The sequence below is a fragment of the Onychostoma macrolepis genome, chromosome 12 (genome assembly GCF_012432095.1).
Source record: "Onychostoma macrolepis isolate SWU-2019 chromosome 12, ASM1243209v1, whole genome shotgun sequence".
Taxonomy (NCBI): Eukaryota; Metazoa; Chordata; class Actinopteri; order Cypriniformes; family Cyprinidae; genus Onychostoma; species Onychostoma macrolepis.
The window spans coordinates 7,174,851-7,199,742 of NC_081166.1; the positions used below are offsets into that span (position 1 = coordinate 7,174,851).

The 24,892-nt window shown below is 35.8% G+C and overlaps 1 protein-coding gene and 1 long non-coding RNA gene across 2 annotated transcripts; one reads left to right on the forward strand and one right to left on the reverse strand.

The window, feature by feature from the left end:
• Window positions 1-4,878: 4,878 nt before the first annotated feature.
• Window positions 4,879-10,868, forward strand: tekt3 (tektin 3). Its single transcript, XM_058794118.1, has 8 exons — window positions 4,879-5,031; window positions 5,746-6,344; window positions 7,497-7,580; window positions 7,978-8,048; window positions 8,191-8,334; window positions 8,887-9,109; window positions 10,099-10,253; window positions 10,384-10,868. The coding sequence occupies exons 2-8, from the start codon at window positions 5,772-5,774 to the stop codon at window positions 10,598-10,600; spliced, it is 1,467 nt and encodes a 488-aa protein (XP_058650101.1). The 5' UTR covers window positions 4,879-5,031; window positions 5,746-5,771; the 3' UTR covers window positions 10,601-10,868.
• Window positions 10,869-16,888: 6,020 nt separating this feature from the next.
• LOC131551534 (uncharacterized) lies at window positions 16,889-18,624 on the reverse strand. The gene is made up of 3 exons (XR_009273789.1): window positions 18,014-18,624; window positions 17,814-17,897; window positions 16,889-17,040 (listed from the first exon to the last, which is right to left on the reverse strand). It is a non-coding gene; the product is annotated as an uncharacterized LOC131551534 (long non-coding RNA).
• Window positions 18,625-24,892: the final 6,268 nt, after the last annotated feature.

A 24,892-nucleotide genomic window follows, 5' to 3' on the forward strand; every position in this document is an offset into this window, starting at 1 on the left:
GGAAACCTGAAGCCTGCAGTGCCGTAATCTGAGTGATCAAGCATCAGGTTCTTTCTCTCTCTCTCAATCCATATGATCCTCTGGAATACCAGCCAGTGTCAAGCATCCCACCCAACCCTCCGAGAGCATTGATTCATAATAAAAGCACAGCAGTTTATCCATCAATATTCATTTTGCATTTGACTGTTTAAATCTGACACTCCTGTCGATTCTCAATGCAAATAGTTTTTTTGATGACCTTTGGAAATCATGTGACCGCATTAGAGAAAAATACATAAATATATATATATAATTTTTTTAGTTTTTCCCTTTCATATTTTCCCTACCCTACACTTGCTTTCAAGGATGTCAAACCTGGCATGTTGTCACACCATTTTCAAACCTTCTCTCATCAAATCTTTGAACCGATCTTTGTTAAAATGCATAATTACTTAAACACTTTTTATCTTTAATGGGCTGTTCTTACAGAACTTATTTTTTGCAATCCGCTGCTCTGCTTTTTACATCGTTTTTCCACGTAAACCATGTGCGTTTTGAATCTTTTGCATTGTAAAGGTTTTTATTATTATTATTTTTTTAAATAACTCTTAAAAATGCGGCTTGAGACACAAGCTGTAGAAGGTCTGTTTTTTAAAAGTTCAACTTATTTTAACTTGAGTGCCATGTTTTTACAATACAAAACATAAAAAACCAGTCCAAACACAGGGCTGTGGAATGGAAAAAAATTGCAGATGTGTTTTTTTAAAACTTAAAGTATACAAAAAACGTATGGGAGCCAAACACATCCGTCAAACATAAAAAATGATGGTAAAGCAGTGCAGAGGACTGCAAAAAAAAGTGGGACAGGGGAGTGGTATACAAAAAATTTGCAGATGCATTTTTTAAAATGTTTTTACAATGCTATGTCATAACCGAGATGCTGCAAAAACATAAGACAGTCAAACATTTTTGTCTAGCTTATTTGCATAAAAAAACAACAACTTGAAAGCTGTTCAGTGGACTGCAAAATGCAAGACAAAGGGCAGATGCAGATCCTTTTTCTTTTTCTTTTTTTTTTAAAGTAACTTTATTTTACGTTTTTAGAAAGTTGAAATGAGACATGAAATGAGAGGTGAGCGCAATGGTCAAATATGTCTATCTAGTGCATGTTTACATAAAAGAACTAATGGAATAGCATGCAAAAACGTGTTCTGCGTGAACAGCCCTTAAGAGTGCTTTTTGCACAAAACATGGCCGCAATTCAGTCTGTGTTTCACTCTACAGTTTGAAAACCTATCCTTGGAATACTCTTTGCAAGACTCCATAGCGTTTGTAAAATGGGTTTGTCCTCTCACGCATTCGTGGCATGCAGTAGTACACCGCAGACCCTCCAGACCCACGGTACTAGGGTAAATATAGGATACTCTAAAGTTACACTCACGTTCTAGGCTGAATCCTATGGGCACTGGGGAGGTGTTTGCTGTTTGGAGAGCAATGGATGTCAACCGTGGGTTTGTTCTTCATGCCTTTACAGGGCATATTCAACATGGGGAGAGGCAATGACATGAGGTCTTATGTGTTTATACGTCAGAATGTGTGTCGAGTGATACAGTAGATCGCTGGCACAACGCCCTTTGAATCTCAGCTTACCCTGTTGACATAGAAAACCGACGGTTGTGATATTAGACCACCTGGTGAGAAGCTGCGGTTCAGCAGCAAAATCTAAAACTGCACTTTTTCTTAATGTTGTGGTTAGCAAATTAAAGAAACCTGTTTTAATCTTAAAGTAAATGCTAATTAAAATAAGTTAAGAAGTCACATTGTGAGATATAAAACCAACATATAAAGTCGCAATTATCATCCTTTTTTCTCCACTTAGATGGAAACAGTTTTCCACATTATACAGACTAGATTGATCCAATGTCCACATGAAATTAATACTAATAATAAAAGTGTGACTATTCTTTCCCTATTGTAGGCTGTTGGCTGGATTGCCTAACAGGGAATTCATGCAGTGTTATTTTAGTAAAGACTAAGTCATCAGGGAGAAAACCACAGCGGGATAACAGAGAGGGGCTCCGGTTGGGGAGGTTCACGTTGAGAAACTCTGATCCGTTGGCAAAGAGAGCAACAGGAAGGGAACAAAAGTCCAAAACATTGCATTACAAAGCTGAGGCTGATATTTAAGCAGCTGCTACAAAAAAAAAAAAAAAAGTTTCTTAATCAAAAAAGGGTCATAAATATACTGAATAAGAAAGTGATTTTGCAGTTTATGATTTAAAAGTATATTAATAAATTCAATTAATTTTATTTTATGATAGTATTATAGCTTTTATTGTATGTTGGCAATGTACAAGCAACTTCCCAAAAATGAAGAGCACAGTTGCACTTTGGAAAACACATCAGTGAAATACAAATAATTATTTAATATTTAAATATTTAATGTATATGTAAATAGCTAATGCAATTTAATTATTATTAACTATTTAATAATTGGATATTAAAATTATAATCCACCACTAGACCAGTAGAAAAATAATAATAATAAACACATTTAAAATAATTTTTTTGAATTTTTAAATTATGCAAAAAATGCAAAAAATTATGTCCATGCAAAAAAAAAAAAGAATTTATAAATAGATTAATTAGAATTTTTGATAATAGTATAGTTTTTAATGTAGCAATGTACAAACATAATCCCACAAAATTGACTGTGGTTTGTATTCTATCCTCCTTCCACAGTAAGACAAACCCACATGTTGCATTCCAGTCTATGAAGAATGACTTTGAGACTCAGCGGCAAAGCGATTTTCCTTTTGCATGAGTCAAAACATGTCAACACCCTCTTCTGAACTGAGAGACACAAGCCCAGCCGGGATAAACACACGACACTCAGCCTCAGTCCTGGGCACATATGTGTGTCTCTTAGCCTGGGTTGTAACAAGACACACGGATGATTATACTGTGTTAAATAGCCCAGTGTGCTCTCTTCCTGTTGAATGAATCATTGATAAGGCAGCGGTAACCCATCCTCACGGAGGGGGAGTGAAGGTATTGGGGGCCATGCAATAATTAGAAGGTGTCCTCTCACCTAACTCACTGATTCATAGCTCAGATTCCCTCCATTCAGGAAGATGAATGTGTCCACAAATAATGGTAGCCATGACAGTGTGGGGTTTTTGCAAAACAATGGAATTTGGTGGTTGCAAACACAAAACATTAGCATTATTCTAGTGATCCTACTATTAAAGTTGTGATGAAATAGAAGTATCTTTTTGGATCTGGATTTAAGCTTTAACTTTAAACCATCGCTTCTGGTCAAAATACCAGTTAATAATTCATAATTATGCTTCCTCCAGTAAAAGTCCATCACCAGTTGTCCTCTCACATCAAAATCCTCCTACATATTAGTAGAACTGTTTCGGACTGTTTTCACTTGATCTGTGCATATTTCTCTCCTGATTCAGATGACACAACGTTTTCACTGGAGAAAGCAATATTATGGATAGAGGACTTGTATTTTACCCGGAAGCAACAGTTTGAAGTTAGGTTGGTTTCTTAAACACATCTTTTCAGTTCACAAGACATTAATTAATGGACTGGAGTTTTGTGGATTACTTGTGGATTATTGTGATGTTTTTATCAGCTGTTTTCTGACGGCACCCATTCAGGATCCATTGGTGAGTGAGTGATGTAATGCTAAAAATTCACAAGCAATTATTTTACAGTTGGGATATGTATTTAATGTTTTAAAAATGAAATTTAAAACCATTGTATTTCTTTTTTATAATAAAAACAGTTTTAAATTTTATTGATATAATTTTGTGTTTTAATTAACTGACAATACATTTTAATGTGTATGCAGTACTGAGTTTCTCATGGGTGTGTGCTTTAAACTAAAAAATTCCTGTTTCAGTCCGGAGGTGGTTCTCCCTTTGCACTCAAAATTTACATTCACACTTCCAGTTGTGTTTCCTGTCCAGATGTGCCACACCCCTGCAGCAAGAACTCCAGTTAATTGTGAACTGAAATATTAACTGTGCCGTGTTTCCTAGTATAAACACAAATAAAAGTCTATTTTCTCTGCACATATACCCAGGTGTTTGATGGTCATTTGAGACTCAAGTAAAAGCTGCACTGAAACACTCAGGCATCACATGTTGAACTCTCAGCTTTTAAGTGTCATCACTTCTGAAACTTTAGACCAGAAACACAGGGATTATCTGCACTCTCAGACACCAGCCCTGAATGCAGAGTTGAGGATGATTGTTCATATATGCACTAGTATTTACAGCTGCAAACAAAAAACACAGATCATGAATGAATACGAATCTTAGTGATAAAAAAGGATGCATATGACTTCATTCAGTAGCATGCTTGGCATAAAATGGCATGAAACTATGCCAAATGATCAGAATGACCCTTTGTCCCAATTCATCACGGCTGATCACTTTGACCCCGCTGAACTCTTACTGCTAGTTCATGTATTCTCAATGGTTTCTAGAAAATTGTACATTAACTCATCAGGGGGTCTGACTGCCCAGAAAGCATGAAGTTGGAAAATTTTCTGAGAATATGTTCAGAGGTATAGTGTACTGTATAGATAGATCACTGAACCCTGTTAATATATATAGATAGATAGATAGATAGATAGATAGATAGATAGATAGATAGATAGATAGATAGATAGATAGATACAGACAGACAAACACACACACACAGTATATACATACATGTTATATATTCATGCTTCTTGTTTATTTATATAGACTTGCCCCGTCAATCCATCCATGTGTTTGGTTGTCATTGGTTACCTGCCTCTAAACCAGCAGTAGTGTTGGATAACTGCGCTTTCGACTGAGCTCTTACGGAAGTGATTCGCGGAATGATGAGCGCTGAACGGCTTGTCTATCAATAATGCACAGCAGTGTCGTTCGAGATCTGTCGCGCATGCGCAAAGGTCTCCACAGTTCTGCACAGGTGCGCGCTTACACCTGTCAGCGGTGCACAGACTGCGCTTCATCAGAGTGACAGACGAGATTCAAACACACGGTGAGTTTACAACACACATTCAATTAATCTGTTTTAGAATCTATTATACATTTCCAAATTTTCTTGCTCGAGGTATTTAGTCAGTTTGATGTTTCTTTGATGTAATAATGTGGCGCATTTTGGACAAGATAAAACGATGCAATGCAAATAATATTCTGTTCCCATATTTAATTTGCATGATATGTTTTCAGTTTGTCCAAAACGACTTGCAATTAGGCTAATATTTGCATGTTGTCTTTTTCAGTACTTAAATTAACAGTTACGCAAGTTAATAGAATATTTCAAAAGGCGTTAAGGCTTTACTTCCAAGTGTTATTTAATAGGTCAGAGACACTACATTAATGGTTCTCCAATGCCTTGCATGTGTAAGTAACAAATTATGATAACTTCATTCGTAACATTAACTAAGTTTAGCTATATAATAAAGCTTAACACATTAAAATATTCAAATAATGATTGATATCTATATTTCCATATTTTACTTCAGAATTTCCATATTTACTTAAGTGAATATAAAAAAATAAACAATGTAATACGATAATAAATTGCTGTCTTTTACATTTTCTCCTTAACTATTGAATACAGTCTGATATTAGGTCCTAATGTCAGTGTTTCCATGTCTGAAACACACACACACACATGCAGCCTAGGCATGTAGTTATTAACCACAAGTGACTGTACACATTCCAAAGCAATCTCTGTTGTATTTCACAGGGAAAAGGTGGCTAATTGATTGACACATGGAGCTGATTGGATCCACTCAGATGGCCACTTACACTCGGCCAAAAACAAGCCATTTCCTACCGGCCATATCCACCACAGCGTCCAGTTATAGGAGCCACCAGCCAGCCTTGACCCTCAACCAGAATTCAAACATGCCCTGGAGGACTAATTCGTACTTTAGAAGTGGCAGCGCTATCCCGAGTGTATCAGCCCTTCAAAGAGAAAACCTAGATTTGGTCCGTGCCAAGACCATGTTTTACCCCTCTAACAGGACAGCTCTCAGTACACGCTACATGCCAGAGGACTGGTTCAAGTCCAACCACAGTAACTACAGGGAGTCAGAGTCGTCCCGGAACAGTGCTGAAAGGCTTCGGAGGGACACGATCCGAATGATCCAGGACAAGGACCAGCTGACCCGCAGAACTCAGGACACCACCAGCAAGAACATTGGAGAAAGACTAAACGACATCAGCTTCTGGAGATCAGAGCTCAATCATGAGATAGACAACATGGTGACAGAGATATCAGCGCTGACAGATGTGAAAAGAAGACTGGAAAGAGCACTTGCTGAGACTGAAGGGCCACTTCAGGTTATATAATTAATATATCATTTAAAAAAGTAAAAATTATATGTGAATAATTATATACATAATACACATACATAAATATAAATGAATGTATATGTATGTCTATATATATAGAAGAAATATACATAATCAATATACACAATAAATATATAATATATTTAATATATATGACATAATATTTCATTTATATATAAATATTAAATTAAATATTTTAATTATATACATTAATAATGAACTCTAACTGAAGTAGTATTTTTATATTTCAAATTGCAAGGGACTACTTAACACAATAATTTGTAACACCTTAAAAAACTTATATATATATATATAAATAAATTAAATAAAAATAATTAAAAAAAAACATGAATTTTTATGCATGTAACATTTGGTGGCAAAAATAACTAACACTATATTTGCACATTTCACCTCTCTAAACAGATTTAAAGGTCATTTATTGCTTTTACTACTGTAACAAATATTCCATCCGTGCTTGGAATGCTAGCATGGCATAGCTATAGCAGTTTTCTATCAGCCCCACACCTAATTTGGGTCACAGTGATCTAGCTAAAGACCCAGTAACTAGAAAAGCCCACAGTAGAGTGTCAGGTGACCCATTGTTAGAAACCACTTGGTAACAGAACCTAGTGGGGTGTAAGATATACACACTCAATCACACTGAGCACAAAGCACACTAGATATACAGTGACCTCAATGTGTCCCACCACTGTCTTTACAGAGTTACCCGTCTGAGTCACAGTAAGAGACTGTTTCCACAGAAACCACACCAAAACATGCTGACTACTATAGTGCTGGATGAGTTCCAAAATAATGTCACACTGCTGTCATCTGACAGGAATGACCACGAGAATGATCACAAGACGTTTCCATAGTGATGTAATTGCTTACTAGAGCTTCCGCTGTCACATTTTGAGTGTAATCACTCAGGACGTGTAATCCCGTGTGATGTTCTGTCATATTATTACGTCAAATTTCGAACTGAACACTGCAAAAAAATAAAAAATAAAATAAAAATAAAAAAACAATGAAAATACATGAAAAATATATAAAATAAAATTATTAAAATATATATAAAAATACAATTAAATAGACATTGTATTGTCTACATAAATATTCTCACTGTTTTTCTCTTCCCAGGTTTCTCAGGAATGTTTGTTCCACAGAGAGAAGCGGATGTCCATTGATCTGGTTCATGATGATGTAGAGAAAGATTTAATTAAGGTGAGGTCACCTGAGCTTTCATCTAAACACATAACACCTGAAACCAAAAACAACCTCAAATATTAGTAGTATTTAAAATCAATGTCAATATCAATTATTTTGCAAGGGGCTTTCTTAAGCACTGTGAGTTTGTTTTGACTACATTACATTTAATACAAGGCTTTCTGGAATACCTGATTCTGATTGGTCAATTGTGGCATTCTGAGGTCAAATATTTTATATAATGACCACAAACTGTATAAAGTAGCCTACCAATGCCCTAGGCAACTGATGTGTGTTCATTTCAAGTCTCACTTATAAATAAATCATTGAGCTACTATAAAATTCTTTCCACATGAAGAATGTGAAGCAGTCATTATTTCTATTTTTGAAAAAGTTAATTTTGCCTTTTTTGCAGGAAGTGGAAGTGATTAAGTCATGTCAGGAGAGAATGAGGCGGCATTTAGACCGAGCTATTGCTCAACTAGCGTGAGTCTCGCAGAAAGCATTATAAATAACCCCCAAAATACAACTTTGCCTTCATATTGTCCATTTTAAATACTTTATTAAATATTTTATTTAATATTATTATTTAAACAGTGCATGTGATTATATTCATTATTATCCTCAGGTCGAATCGTGCAGCACAACACGAGTTGGAGAGAGATTTGAGTGACAAGGTCACAGCACAGAGAATTGATGATAGGTGTCACCATCTCAGGAACACCTCTGATGGAATCAGCTACTATAGAGGGATCGATCGCATGGACCCATCGTGAGTTTTAATACGAAGTTCTGCCATTAAACTCTAGACGGTGCAGTCCGATAGGTCTAACTCAATCTGACATAATAACATCATTATCACATGGTGCAGCTGATTGGTTCTTTTTGTATCAGCAGCCAATGAGCTCGCTGCTCAACATTCAAATACTTAGCTAGAGCTTGCTGTAGTAGTTGCAGCATGCTTCAGAAACCCTTCACCTTCCCCAGCTCCACCTGTATAAATTTGCTACTACGGGGTGATTCATGTATGCTATATGGGGGTTATTTAATATACTGTATGTTATATTTGCAGCAGCAGTATTTCTTACACGCTCACAGCAGCATATTGTGGATGTACTGGTCTCGGTACTTGCTCTGCCGCAGCAGTGTAGCAGATCTGTTCCGCCAAGACCAAACACATTGACATTGTCATCTTCTGAGAGTTGTCATGATAGAACTTTAACTAAAAAAAAGACAATTCTATTTTTAGGATATGTTAGGGTCAGGATTATCAGCCTAATAATGTTATAATTTACTCTGCTTACTCTCTTTATGATCTCAACAGTATCAGTCTTCCAGACTCCTGGTCGAAATTCACTGACGACAACATCCTGCATTCTCAGAGCGAACGCGCTGCCTCTCACAAACTCCGTGATGAGATTGAGATTCTGCTCAACGCCACTTCAAATGAGATGTGGAACCAGTTTAACTCTGTAAATGTGTCCTTTACCAACCGCATCTCTGAGATGGCAGACACCAAGAACAATCTGCAAACCCACCTGGCCAAGGTAACCACAGAATGCTGAACATCACGTCATTACTTTAACCACTTATTCTTCACCTGATGTTTAGTAATAACAGGATCTATCCTACTTCCTCCTTACCACTTCACTTTGACTGGACAGGACCCAAAATAAATTGCCTGCTTGTTTATGCCCTAAAGATGTAGATAGGAAGCTCTAAACACTAGAGTCTGTTGATAAGGAGGTTAATGAAGAGCATGAAGAAGCCCTGTCAGCTGTCTGTAATGTTTAAGTTCTTGACGGCTGTTATCAGAGGCATGAGGTAACCAATAAAGAACTATCATTCATGATGCTGATTGCTCAAAATGAGATTACATCAAATCGTGTTCGTGAGGGAGTGTGTGTCTATGTAAAAGATGTCTCTGTAACTAGACACTTGATTGTGCATATTTTTTTATGACCATTATGTATTTATATGGCTGATATGGGCTGTAATGCGAACTATAAAGCTCTTTCAAATCCTTCACACATCAGTCAGTTTTAGAAAGTATTAAGTAATCACAAATCCACAAATAATAAAATAAAATAAAATAAAATAAAATAAAATAAAATAAAATAAAATAAAATAAAATAAAATAAAATAAAATAAAATAAAATAAAATAAAATAAAATAAAATAAAATAAAATAAAATAAAATAAAATAAAATAAAATAAAATAAAATAAAATAAAATAAAAATCTGATTAATGGGTTCTGTTTACTTTTGAGGGGTTTGATTATTGCTCTTCCCGATTTGTCCTGCATGATTGTGTGGATTGGTGGGAATTTTGCCCAGGACAAAACCAGACCAGTCTAACTTCAGATTAAAGTGCATTGGACTGTCAATTATGATATATACAGTAGAAGTAAGTGTACTTGCCTGGACCTTTTTAACTTTGAGAAGGGTCAAGAATTCAGACACAAAGAATAATTGACTTTGTCACTTTTTCAATCAACTCTCTTTCTCTTTTTTTGCCTTCTTGCTTCCACTTTCAGACTCTTCAGGAAATCTTCCAGACCGAGATGCTGATTGAAGCTTTAAAAAAGGCAATCCGAGACAAAGAAAACCCACTTAAAGTGGCCCAGACCCGGTTGGAAGAGAGGTCTCGCAGACCCAATGTCGAACTTTGCAGAGACAATCCTCATCACAGGTAATCGTCCTATATATCTGTCAAGAAACGGTTTGGATACAGAAACTGGTTTGCTTACGAAATTAGATCTAGATGCAAAAATCAGATGCCAAACCTGTTTTCCTTGCTTTACTCCCTCTCTCTTTCTCAGGCTAGTTACAGAGGTGAGGGTGATTGAAGACACCATTCATAAGCTGAGAGAGAGACTGATGGAGGCCGAGAACACTCTCCAGACCCTGGTGAAGACCAAAGTTGCTCTAGAGCATGACCTGTCAATCAAAGCCAACTCTCTGTTCCTGGATCAGGAGAAATGCATGAGCATGAGGAAGAGTTTTCCCAGCACTCCTCGTCTGGTCGGATACACCTAGGTCTTCCAGAATCTTCTCCAGAAGTTGCTTAACCATTAACCTAAATCCACAATTGAATGTTTAAAAGATGAACTACAAGATTAGCATCAGAACAGCATTCTTTTTAGTCCTTTTAATTAAGAGGACTGACATTTTACACCTCACTTTTATTGTTTCACTAAGTTAAGCACACTGTGATGATTAGAATGGATTGTCTCTTGCCCTTTGACTGTCCTGATTAAAAAAAATCAATAATTCCTGAACTGCTAGATAATAGAAAAACTGCCCTTTGGTGAAGTAAGTCCTCATTTGTAAGTCACTTTGGATAAAAGCGTCTGCTAAATGTAAATGTAAATAACTTTATCAGCAAGAATCAGTCATTATTATAATATTTACAATTAAAGATTTAAAAGGATCCTTTTAAAAAATTATATACCAAACGGCAAAGCTTCATCATGCATACTATCTATCTATCTATCTAGAAGGAAAAAGGAAAATTATAATTCCTAAATCCTGGGGGGGAAATCCTCTAATTTTTGTAGTAATCTTTCTTAGTATTCTTAAGAAAATATTGAAGAGTTAAAATACAAAGCTCAGTTTACCAGTGATCTTAAGAGCTCCAGACATCTGTTGAACTGAGACTGTCAACAGGTTTGTTTTCTGCTCAGGTGTGACACGATTCTGACAGTTTGCAGACAGTGGACAGAACACCATTGCCTTTGTTTGTTTAGTTCAGAGGTCCACTTGAGGGCTGTCACTGATAAAGTGATCTTCTCTCCACACTTCCCTGAGTACACCAAAGCACAGTGGAGCTGTAGTTATCATGTTCTTCTGAAGTACAAACACACACTTCAGAAACAGATGCCACCTGCAACAAGACTCACGGTTAAGTATACACACAGCATCTGGGTTTATTGATTCAGAAGGGGAACGCATTTGCTCCTATAAACAACACACTGGTGTTCTGCTCAAACACACACTTCAAACTTTTTACATAAATCAAAGTCTGCTCTGTAGTCTGAATGCTTAGCAGTACAAGATGCACTTGAGATTATGTAGGTGCATCCGTAAGAACAATGAGTTGTGTGCTTATGCTGTCAGAGGAAATAGATTATACACATAGAGGAAATAATTTTACTCTTTTATATCTCAGAAGACATAATTAAGAGTTATTTTGCCTAAAATTCTGTAGGTTATACTGCAAAAATAAGCACACAAGACAATTGCTGTAACACAGAAAGAGTAGTTATATACAGTTGATAATTGGATAGTATAGCTCAGATTATTTGTGCATTGAATTTGACTTTTCTTTTGAGATCTCTGACTTTTGATCACAGTCTGGTTAACAAGTTCGTTTGCCCATATAATCATCAGGAAATAGAGTAAACTTATTTGGCTTGCTGTCCACTGATGAAGCAGCTTCAACTCGAGCTCTGATAAACCCCCAGGGACATGATATAAGGTGATTACAAAGGGCAAGGTACCTAAGAAGAAGGTGGAGATTGGGGAGGTGGAGGGATGCTGGAGCAGCTGAGACCGGAGAGAGGTAAGCAGCTGCTTGTATACTCTGGCTGTTGATTGACAGATTAGATGGGCTCGCTCCTCCCTAACTTACGTTTAGGAACTTCATTAAATTTAAGAAGCATAATTTAAGATCTTTTCTGAAACTTTTCTTTACTACAGGAATTATTTAGTAGTAGTCATTCAAATATATTTTGCACTAATCCCCCATGTTTGTATTTATTTAGTTAGTTATGTTTGCTGTCAAGTAGGTCGACAGGTCAACATCTGATCATAAAAGCAGTTTATGCCCTACCATTCAAAATTTGAAATTAGACTGTTTGAAGAAAAAAATAAATAAAAATAACAGCACAACCATTTTTAATTCTGATTAGAAAAAAATGTTTATTGAGCAGAAAATCAGCATATTAAAATAATTTCTGAAGGATCATGTGACACTTATGACTGGAGTAATGGCTGCTGAAAATTAAGCTTTGCCATCACAGGAATAAATTACACTTTTAAATATACAACCCAAATTCCGAAAAATTGGGACGTTTCTTAAATTTGAATAAAATTAAAACTAAAAGACTTTCAAATCACATGAGCCAATATTTTATTCACAATAGAACATAGAGAATATAACAAATGTTTAAACTGAGAAATTTTACACTTTTATCCACTAAATGAGCTCATTTCAAATTTGATGCCTGCTACAGGTCTCAAAAAAGTTGGCACGGGGGCAACAAAGGGCTTAAAAAGCAAGACATTTTGAAAATATTCAGCTGGGAGTACATCTAGCAACTAATTAAGTTAATTGACATCAGGTCTGTAACCTAAAAGGGATGTCTTAGAGAGGCAGAGTCTCTCAGAAGTAAAGATGGGCAGAGGCTCTCCAATCTGTGAAAGATTGCGTAAAAAGATTGTGGAATACTTTAAAAACAACGTTCCTCAACGTCAAATTGCAAAGGCTTTTCAAATCTCATCATCTACAGTGCATAACATCATCAAAAGATTCAGAGAAACTGGAGAAATCTTCATGCGTAAGGGACAAGGTCCGAAGACCTTTGTTGGATGCCTATGATCTTCGGGCCCTCAGACGACACTGCATCACTCATCGGCATGATTCTGTCATTGACATTACTAAATGGGCCCAGGAATACTTCCAGAAACCACTGTCCGTAAACACAATCTGCCGTGCGATCTACAGATGCCAACTAAAGCTCTATCATGCGAAAAGGAAGCCATATGTGAACATGATCCAGAAGCGCCGTCATGTCCTGTGGGCCAAGGCTCATTTAAAATGGACTGTTTCGAAGTGGAAAAGTGTTCTATGGTCAGACAAGTTCTAATTGGACATTCTTGTTGGAAATCACGGACGCTGTGTTCTCCGGGCTAAAGAGGAGGGAGACCTTCCAGCGTGTTATCAGCGTTCAGTTAAAAAGCCAGTATCTCTGATGATATGGGGGTGCATAAGTGCATACGGTATGGGCAGCTTGCATGTTTTGGAAGGCACTATGAATGCTGAAAGGTATATAAAGGTTTTAGAGCAACATATGATCCCCTCCAGATGACGTGTATTTCAGCAGGACAATGCAAAACCACATACTGCAGCTATTACAACAGCATGGCTTCATAGCAGAAGAGTCCGGTGCTGAATTGGCCTGCCTGCAGTCCAGATCTTTCACCTATAGAGAACATTTGGCCCATCATTAACTGAAAAATACGTCAATGACGACCACGAACTCTTCAGCAGCTGGAAACCTATATCAGGCAAGAATGGGACCAAATTCCAACACCAAAACTCCAGAAACTCATAACCTCGATGCCCAGACATCTTCAAACTGTTTTGAAAAGAAGAGGAGATGCTTCACCATGGTAAACATGCCCCCCGTCCCAACTATTTTGAGATCTGTAGCAGGCATCAAATTTGAAATGAGCTCATTTTGTGCATAAAAGTGTAACATTTCTCAGTTTAAACATTTGTTATGCTATCTATGTTCTATTGTGAATAAAATATTGGCTCACGAGATTTGAAAGTCTTTTAGTTTTCATTTTATTCGATTTAAAAAAACGTCCCAACATTTCCGGAATTCGAATTGTAATACACATTTTGAACAGTAGTGTAGGTTTTACTTATGTCATTCCTAAGTAACTGACAATAAAGCAACAGCTTCTCTTGAGGAACCCTGTGCAGATACCTTGTTCAGGAACACTGTTTTAGCACAGGGATTGCTCACTGTCTATTTTCAAATAACATATGACACCATACCACATCAGTTCTCCTGTTCAGTGACTGACAGACTGTTCACTTGTCATGTCTGTTGTCAAGGAAAGTAATGCACCGAGTAAATATTGAAGTCCCTGTTCTCTGTTCTTTTCAGGTTTCTTATCATGGCTTCCTGCCTATCTCGAGTACACAGTGATCCTCAGAGTCTCAGATGTTTGCTACAGTAGTCAGACAGGAGCAGTATTGATTTCAGCATGTCTGAGTATAGGACTTGAGAGCTTCGTTCCAGATACCCAATCCTGACCTTTGAAATATTGCAGGAATGTGTTGCTTAAGACAAATATGTCTCTGTTTGATTGGATGTTGACATAAAAAGGAGATTCTGGAGGCCTTATAATGTATGTGGTTTACTGCTGAAGGGATTGGCCATTTTCTTACACACTGTTAAAAATTGTCCTGTTAAAAAACAGTAAATAACTGGCAGCTTGGTTGCCAGCAAGGAACTGTAAAATTAACAGTATCTTACTGTTGGGTAAAATTACAGTTGGTTACTGTTTATTAAAAAACAGTAAATAACTGGCAGCTTGGTTGCCAGCAAGGAACTGTAAAATTAACTGTGTCTTACTGTTGGTGAAATTTACAGTTGACTACTGTTTTCGCAAATACTTTTTTTGCTCTTCTTCACAACTAAACAAACAATGTGTAAACTACAATACAAATATACTATGCCATTGTGCACGCTATTGAATAATGGCCTGCTAGTAAAAAGGACAACATTTTCTTCTTGGTTTTTAATATATATTTGTACCCTTTGAAATAGTGACTTGAAATGTAACACAAGTAAAGCAGCTTTAAAGTGTTGATTCAAAACTTGTTTTGCTTTATTAAAAAAAAAAAAAAAACTTTCTTAGAAAAAACATTAAAGACAATAATTGAAATTTAAGGGGAAGAAGTGGTCATAACAGAAATAAACTCAACATATTCCCCAAATCAGATTCTGACAGAACATTGGTACAAAATGAAAACAAATTGTAAAATAAAGCCCAAAGCATATTACATTTATGACAATAAATGTACATTTCAGCTGTATAAATGATAAATAAATTGCTTTAACTCTTTAACAATTAATTCTAATAGGTCATGCAGGCTATCCAAAAAAAAGACTCTGGACACAAAGATTAAGTGAAAAACTTAGAGAACACCTGAGTAAATGTTTTTGAGTGAATAGAAATTAATGAATACCTGAAAAATAGAGATCAAGAGACTGTGTGTGTGGGTGTGTGCACGCACATTTTTGTGACAAATGAGGACATAAATTTGTGTAATGACAGGTATTACAAGGAGCAGGTGACTTTTCAGGACATTACCCCATGTCCCCACTTTTCAAAAGGCTTATAAATCACACAAAATGGAGTGTATTGAAAATCTTAAATAGCACAAAGTTTCTACAGTATAAAAACCATTACGCTTATGGGATGTCCCCACTTTTCACAAAAACAAACGTGTGTGTGTGATGTGAGTGTGTGGTCTGTGGTGTGTAATACTTGTATAAAGTCCAACTCAAAATCCATAAATTTTTTTAAGTAGACTGCAGACACGAGGGTTCACGGTTTTCTTTTTCTGGGTGACCTTCCCCATCAGCTTTGATATGACTCCTCCAGCCCTGGTCCCTTTTCCGGATTTATCTCGATGAACCACCTGAAAAACAAATGCGTGTTTAGAATTAGTGTGGAGGGGAAAAAAAGATGGTAACACTTTATCTTAGGGTCTCTTAACTAGTTGCTTATTAGCTAGCATATTACTAGACTATTAGCCATTTATTAGCACTAATTAAGCACATAGTAATGCCTTATTCTGCATGACCTTATTCTACATCCCTAATCCTACCCAATACCTAAACCTAACAACTACCTTACTAACTGTTAATAATAAGCAGCAAATTAGGAATTTATTGAGGGAAAAGTCGTAGTTAATGGTGAATAAGTGTTCCCTATTCTAAAGTGTTGCCAAAAAGGGTACTCACGGATAACATATAAATATTAAAAGTATATAAAATTATATTCTTGTATCAAGAACACTTCACTTTACTTTGTCAGGAAAGGAAAGCTTTCTTAAGAAGCTCCAACACTCAGATCTTTTGGACTGAATGATGTGTTTCAGTCTAGATTAAAGATATCTCTTTGTTCAAGCATTGACATAACACATCTTATACCCTACTATTTTAGCCATGTCTGACAGAACTGTAACATATGCACATGATCATCATTTTAATGATGAAGGATGGGTCCTAGATGAATCTGCTTCCTTTCAAGGTTTCCACCAACACCTCACCACCGATAGACATTTTATTTCCTTGACATTCACCTACTGCTCACTGGGGCTCAAATATTTGACAGGAAATTTCTATTTGATGCTATTCCCTGTTTATTAGGGCCAAATGTTTCAATGAAACATACATTTTCTGTATAGCTGCTTTAAAAATATATGTATTGTAAAAGTGATATAGAAATAAAATGTGAAGTGAATTGAATGTATGCATCCAAGTATCTAACCTTGAATAATTCCAACATGCATGCGTCTTCAGCTTGGTATTGAAGATTGAAATTGTTGTAAGTAGAAAAATCAGCTGCAAGCCCAGACAGAAAAGCTGGCTGGATGCCCTCACAAATGATGTGCTCCTCAAGGCTGATCATCCAGTGCTGGATTCTTCTTCCTGGTGTTTCACCTGAACCTTTAAAAAGAAAAACACATTTAATGTTTTAATTTAATTCACATTTAATTTCAGCATTGACATAACATTAATTTGACATTGCCAGATTACAATTGAATGCAAAGAAAACTAAAATCATTGTAAACAGTCACAGAGTTCAGCACTTCTAACATAAGAAAAGCATTTCAACATGGACTGGTCTGGACAGACCTTTAAGTCAAAATGTGTATACTGTAAATTGTGTATTGTAAAATTTATTTTCATTTATATTCAGACAACAAAGAAAGCCCATCCACTGAAAGTCCACACAAGTGCATGGTAAATAAAACTCAATTTCAAACATGCTAGCTTTACACATGAAAACATTGGTTCTCATACTTAGCTTTGGTGTTTACATTTTAAGTGCTCCAAGCATATGATTTCCGATTCAGAAATCCAGCTAATAAGTATTCTATCACTTTAAATACAAAACCAACATGGATTGATGCAAAAACATAACCAACATAAAAACAATATAAGCACAACAGTAAAAATCCCCCTTAGAATAAGCATGTCATACAAGAACATGCTTACCCAAATTTGCAATCACAATGACACGAAATTTTGAGTTTGTTCGTTTGTTTTTTTCAAACAGTGGAGGTTTAACGCGTTAGCAAATTCTGCAAACTGATAGCCTATTAGCAAACAACACCGGCCATTTCAGCATGTTACAGAGACATCGATGTGATTTCAATGCAACAGTGTTTGAAAACTTAACTTTGCATAGGAATTATCTCATAACGAATGAAACTCACCCTGTAATTGGGAATAATATAATCCGAGTCACAGAGTCAGAAATCCAGTTGCACTCGATGATGTCGCATTTGGCGCGTTTATCACTGAAAAGAGCAAATAAAAGATAGTGTCACTTCCGATATCCACTATACAGATTAGTTGCAGTAGCAAATGTAATGTATTTTGTCTATGAAATCGCGCAAAGCAAAGGGGAATTTACCTGTTAACAAGACGGATGAAAGTCCCGGCGTGCTCACTGCAGTTTACAAAAATACTGGATAGTAATGTTTTATTTCCTTCTAGTTATAAATACAGTAGAATGCCGTTATATTGTGTCTACGTCATTTCACACAAACGAAAAAAACAGTAATGTACTGCTTTTGAACATAACAGGATTATACTGTTGAAATTCTGCCGTAAATTAACAGCAATTTTTAACAGTGCAGATAATATTTGTATTTCAGGATTTGTAGGATCTTCATGCAGAGTTATGAGAAGGTTGTATAGCCTGCTGACCAGTTTTGTCATCTTGGCTTCTTCGCCACCTTATTTTCACATCTGAAGTGTGGTTCTAATGGTTTCCAGCAAAGAAAACATACAGACAAAACATTTGAGTGGGCCCTGCCAGCCCACGAGAGTCATCCGGTGGCCAGCTGTGCCTGAAACCTAAGTTGGATCCCACGGTTTTCTTCTCATTTAGTTTTACACACAGACCACCACTTTAGACCACAATATCTGCCAACAGTACAGTGTAGCCATATTCATGTAACAGTTTGAATCTTAGTGTGGTCCAAACACAGCTGGGCACTGGCGAAATGGTGCAATTTTTCACTTTACACACAGTTTACAATCTTGAAAGTCGCCCAGGTCAATAAAAAATACCATGGGAGTGTGTGTAACTTTTAGCCATTCAAAGTCAATCTGAGGCTAAAGTGACTCTTCATGACTCTGAATCCAATTCAAATTCCACTCATCATGATTCTGATTCACTAGTTCTTTAAGCACTTTTGAGGGAGCAAATACATGACTGACTGTTTTTTAGGTCTGTTTGACTAAATTATTAAAAATAACAGGCTCATAAGTGTCATTTGTTTGTGAATCAACATAAAATGATGTGTCAAATTTTTCAACGGTTAGTTCTGGCCATCGAAGATGATTAGCTGACTTTTCTGCAAGTTACACTGTGACACCAATAGGTGGCGACTAATGACTGTGTTATGAGTGAGTCATTAAATCAATCTCTGAAGCAATTCAATAAAACTATTTTACTTACAGCAAAAAGAGATAAAGTAATATTGTCTCTGCCAAACTTTTTAGTTTTGGCTTTGCAAATGTTCTCGATTCTCAATAAATTAGCAACGTAGCTTTGAGTAGAAACTATTTATGACCTTGAGGACAAGGAGGATGTTTCCATTCCCAGTTATCACTCCTCTGACATATCTATCCTCCCTTCTCTCCATTCCAGAAAGCAACCCCAGAGCCTACTCATTCTGAAACAGCCTCTACCATTGTGTATTTCACATTACTGAGCTCTTAAAATCTCTCAGCATTACATAATTAGAGTTACTGACAGAGGAGAGCTTCTCTGATTCCACCCTCTCTCTCTCTTTAGCTCTTCATCTTTACATCTATGTCAAAAGTACATACCTCAAGCCCAAACTTTAGTTGGGGACATGCATGTTTTTCTGTCCTCAGCGAAACACACGATTTAGCGGACACAGAAATAACTGGCCTTAGCCCTCTCCTCTTAACCCTGTCCTCAGAGAATGTACTCTGGAATCTTCACTACAGTCTTGACATATTCAGGCTTTATTTTTAACTTCCATCCAGCCAGCCAACTCTATTCTCATTAGAGTCCTTTCATTAGATCTTCACATCTCTCTGTAGAGATTACACAGAGAGAACAGTATCCTATTTCATATAAATGTGTTATCGTTGTTACTTTAATATAGCTGACAAAATTTTTTTTTTGTTTTGTTTTGTTTTGTTTTTTGGCCCACATGAGTACCACAGCTCAATTTGGACTATTAATAATAAAAAAGAAAGTGTTTAATTATTTTATTGTATTTTACTATAGAAAAGGAGTACCAAAATGTACCATGGTTTCTGGACAAATACCATAATCTTATTATTATTAAATGTTTCATTTTTTAATGCAAAGATGTATTAAACTGGTCAAAATCAACAGTAAAAAATATTTAAAATGCTACTTTTTTATTTTTATTCCAAATAAATTCTGTTCTTTTGATTCTGATCTATTCTGTGTTCTTTAGGTATTGATCAAAGAACCCTGAAAAAAAAAAAAAATGGTTTCCACAAAAATATTAAGCAGCATAGCTGTTTTCAAAACTAATACAATAAAATAAAAATGTTTCTTAAGTACCAAATCAGCAAATTAAAATGATTGCTGAAGGATAAATTGATACTAAAGACTGGAGTAATGACTGCTGAAAATTCATTTTTGCCATTACATAACATATATTTAAATAGAAAATAGTTATTTTTAATTGTAATAATATTTCTGGCTTTTTCAGCATAAGAGATGTCTTTCAAAAAAATAAAAAATAAAATAATAATAAACATGTGAACAGTAGTGCATAACTGAGGTGATTCCCTGAAAGCAAAATGGCCTGAGATAAATGAAAATAAATACACAGGCTCTTCGACATTGTCATTAAACTTACCATATAGTGACAGTGGCGCCAGTCTATGACATAATGCAATTTATTTCAGGTGCATCCAATAATGATAATGACCTCAGGATTGAGCACAGGGCTGAACTAAAGGATGCATTCTGTGTCAGGAAATAGTTCACATTCTACAACAATAGAGCTGTACAGAATACAATGGAAATACAAAGAGAGAAAGAAAAGAAAGTTTTTCTCGAACTGGTTTGCCCTTCAAGTACAAAATGATATACTACAACACAAAACCGGAAATCTGAAGTATACAAGATATGCGGGCACAACTACCCTGATCAACTGCAGTTAAACCACAACACAACGGGTAGAAGGGAAATCCCTGTCGTTCATGATTGTGTGACCTCCAACGTCTTCATTCAAAAGATGTTGTACAGGATTATCAGCTCTCTAACATTAACAAAAAAATATCAAAAAAGCTAGCGTTATACAGCCAGGAGCCAAAAGTCTACAGAAATGTCTGCTGGAAGTCTGAAGGCTTCATCTGATTGATCATTTAAATGGCCTAATGAACTTATCGACAACCAGTTTAGAAGAAAAGGAAGCTAAATTTGTGGACGCCGTCTCTCCCATCCTCTCTGTCTCCTGCTGAATCATGCTGTGGGATGATTCAAGCGTCCAGTCTCTGCTTTTATACTATCCGCTGGTGTTTATTCATGGCTTCGTCTCCAGGGAAACCACAGGAAGTGTGACACACAACATCAGAATGGGAACTAGGGGAAGTGAGATTGAGAGACCAGATCAACAAATACATGAATATGAGTACATGATGCACTTGCACTGGGTGTGTGTGTGTCATATTATCAGTGTTGGACACGTTACTTTAAAAAAGTAATTAGTTATAGTTACTAGTTACTTCTTACAAATAGTAACTGAGTTAGTAACTGAGGTACATCATTATAAAAGTAACTAATTACCAGGGAAAGTAACTATTGCGTTACTTTTTAAAAAATGTTCAAATGTCAAATTTGGGTGCCCCCAATATTAAATGTTAAATTAATGAAATAGACACTAAAAAGAATAAATTATTATTATAAAACATTGTACATTAATCTACACTATGTATCTACTGACACTTAGCATCAGTCAGTCAAGCATTATAATATAATATTATGATAATTTAATATTATATGATGATAGAACTTTAGTAATTAGAATAACCACGTATTAATGCATATTTGTCATCAATATAAAACGCACTACGGATTAATGAGCTGCTGGGTTCATGAATATTAATCACGTTGTCTGCGTTCGCTCGAATTGATTTGCTGAAATCAAAACAGGGAGGATAATAGGTGAGCGCCAGCCAATGAGATTGTCGTTTGCGCATTAGTTCCGCCCACTACAAGAGAACCCGGCAGTTCTTAAAAGCTGAAGAATTCCAAAGGAACTTCTTTATTTTGACAGGAAAATACAACAAAGAATATCGTGTACATGTAGCGCGTCAATTCTGCATGTTATGAAAGACTCTCTTGCTCTGTATCTTTCTTTGCGTGCGTGTATGTGAGAGAAAGCGACGGCGAGTCGTGCGCTTCACACTATGTTTATGGTACGTCAAATACACCTACACTGCGCATCCATTCAGATGAACTGAAAAATTAAATTATAATAATATAATATAGTAACGCCACATTTTATTGTCAGTAACGGTGACGGCGTTGTAACGGGGGAAACAGTAATTCATTTGATTACTGGTTACTGAAAAAAATAACGCCGTTAGTAACGCTGTTTATTTATAACGCCGTTATTCCCATCACTGCATATTATACACCATCTAGGTGCTGTACGTGTGAGCTCAGCGCTCATAATGAAAACATGATGACAGGTCTGAATGAGTATAATAGTAACCAAACATCTGTGCAGTCCTTGAAAGACCTTTATTTACTCTCACCCCTCGAGTCATAAAAGGAGTGGGTTGTTTTTATTCCCACAGACAGTGTGTTTTTTAACTGTTTTGACTGTATGTACACGTTCTTTATTAGGTTGATGGTTTCCAGAAGAACCTTTAACATCCATGGAACCTTTCCATTCCACAAAAGGTTCTTAGTGGAATAACACTATTAAAGTGTTCTTTGCACTTTGCAATTTTAAAAATGTTCACAGAAAGATTCCAAATGATAGCTATACTGTGAAAACTCCCTTTTGGAACCTTTATTTTTAAGAGTGTCTTTCTGCTTATGATGTTTATTCCCTTGTAGAACTTTTAAAGTCTGACTCATTCTACAACAAAATTTGCTCAGGGTGTGAAGTTGATAACCCTGATGAGTTTCCTGCTATTTTATTGTGATAACAAGCCCCTTAACTGACAAATGCGTCCCTCTGAAGGCATCACAACAGATAGGCGTTCTGTGGTAACCCTGTCATTTAAGAGTTTTGTTTTCCCTGCAGGTTAGGAATACGCTGTGGGTGGACTTCTTACGAAATGCTTGTTTTTGGTAAAGTCTATAATGGGTGTTTGATTGAAGTCTCTAAATGCCGCAAGAGAGAAAAACACTTGGATTCTTGGGAAAAGAAAGGTTTTACCATGCAGTTATGAGGATTACTGATGAAGAAAAAATAGTCATATTTTAAAATTGTATTGTTAAATCAATAAAATTTCACCCCAAAAAATATAATCAAAGCAAAAAGTCATTATATTAACGTAAAAACTAAATTAAAATATTTAAACTAAATTAAAATATAGTTATCATTTTCATTAATAAAAGTATTATTGTTTCTGCATTTGTAATATAATTATTATTAGAAATAGCTTTATTTAATTTCATTTGACATGGAAAGCACACTGTAAAAAATAAATAAAAGTTGAGCTTTTAAGGTAACTAGCTTCAGCAGATTATTGAGTTTTCTCAACTTGTCGTTTTAAGTTTATACAACAAAAATTTGAGAATCTCCCACAAAAATAAGTTGAGCAAACTCAAAAATCTGCTGAAGCTGGTTGCCTTAAAATTTTAAGTTGGCTCAACTTATTATTTAATTTTTTTTAATTTTTTTTTTACAGTGCACTCGTTAATCAACAGAGTCCCCAATTTTCATCTTTGTAACCGATTTAAATCTAAAATTAAAATTAAATGAATTATCACAAATATCATGTATAAAATAATGCATTCAGACCAATCTCCAAACCGATACAACCCACCAAACAAACAATACAAAACAAAAAGACTGCTGTTTTGAATTTGCCAATATTCATAGCATACAGAACTATAAAATTAGCATTTGAGTTTATTCATCAAAAGGAAAAGACTAAAAATTTTATACTCATTTATTGTTATTTGGCAACCAAAACCAAACAATCTTTTAAAAATAAAGGTGATTAAAAGGTTCTTCACAGCGATGTCATACATGAACCATTTTTTGATTCCACAAACCATTCAGTCAAAGGTTCTTTAAAGAACCATCACTTTCTTACCTTTTTATAATCTGAAGAACCTTCTTTCACCACATAGAACCTTTTGTGAAACAGGAAGGTTCTTCAGATGTTAAAGGTTCTTTATGGAACCATTTAGACAAAAAGGTTATTCTATGGCACCGTGAAGCACCTTTATTTTTAAGAGTGCACAGCGTACAGTTAAATTACTTGGCAGAAAACAATATGATTATTTTTATGTATTTTAATAGATTTTCACCTAAAGGGTCCATTTTGGTACCTTGAAGGCACATATCACCTAAAGTGTACATATTAGTACCTAAAAGGTACAAAAGTGTACTTTCTGAAAAAGGTATCACCCCAGTGACAGCTTTTATACCTTTTTTGAGAGTGTAACAACTCTTGTTAACCAGAGTAAAATCACTGTAACACATGGCCTCTCATGGTTTATTTTTTCTCTATTTCCTTTGCAATGTGTGAAAGGTCTTTCTTTTTCAGCATGAGCTGTTCCAGGACATGAAACATGTCTCTACAATAATAATACATTTGTTCCTATCATTGGAAAAGTCCTTGAGTTTGTATATTAGGCGTGTATACAGAGAATCAAGCACTTTTATCATGGATACATGCTGTTGTTGGTCTTCTGTTTGCAGGGGTTTAGAGGCACGTAGTCAAAACCACTTTACAAACCCAAACAAGTCTGATAAATCCTGGATAAATCTTTTAAAATGTGGGCACAAACAAACACTTAACCCACGTACCCACCCCGAAACACACGCCCCTGTACTTAGGTCTGGCCTTGTCTCTCAGTGACTCACAAATATAAATCACACACTCTTAATGGCTGTAGAGTGTAACGTTAGAGCCTGGTCAGGTGGTGTGTGGCTTTTTGTGTGTGTGAGTGTGTTAATTCACCACTTTAACACTATTGGCATGGATCCCATATTTCCAATCTCTACTCAAGACTTCTACAAACATTGGCATATATGGGACTGCCATGATACCTGGAAAAAACTACTCAAAGATCCAGTAC

Bases quoted from the DNA above. Each gene is read 5' to 3' on its own strand.
- tekt3 (XM_058794118.1), top strand. From the start codon at position 5,772: ATGGAGCTGATTGGATCCACTCAGATGGCCACTTACACTCGGCCAAAA. The intron at 8,049-8,190 runs GTGAGTCTCGCA...TATTATCCTCAG, and splicing joins CGAGCTATTGCTCAACTAGC to GTCGAATCGTGCAGCACAAC. The intron at 8,335-8,886 runs GTGAGTTTTAAT...TGATCTCAACAG, and splicing joins ATCGATCGCATGGACCCATC to TATCAGTCTTCCAGACTCCT.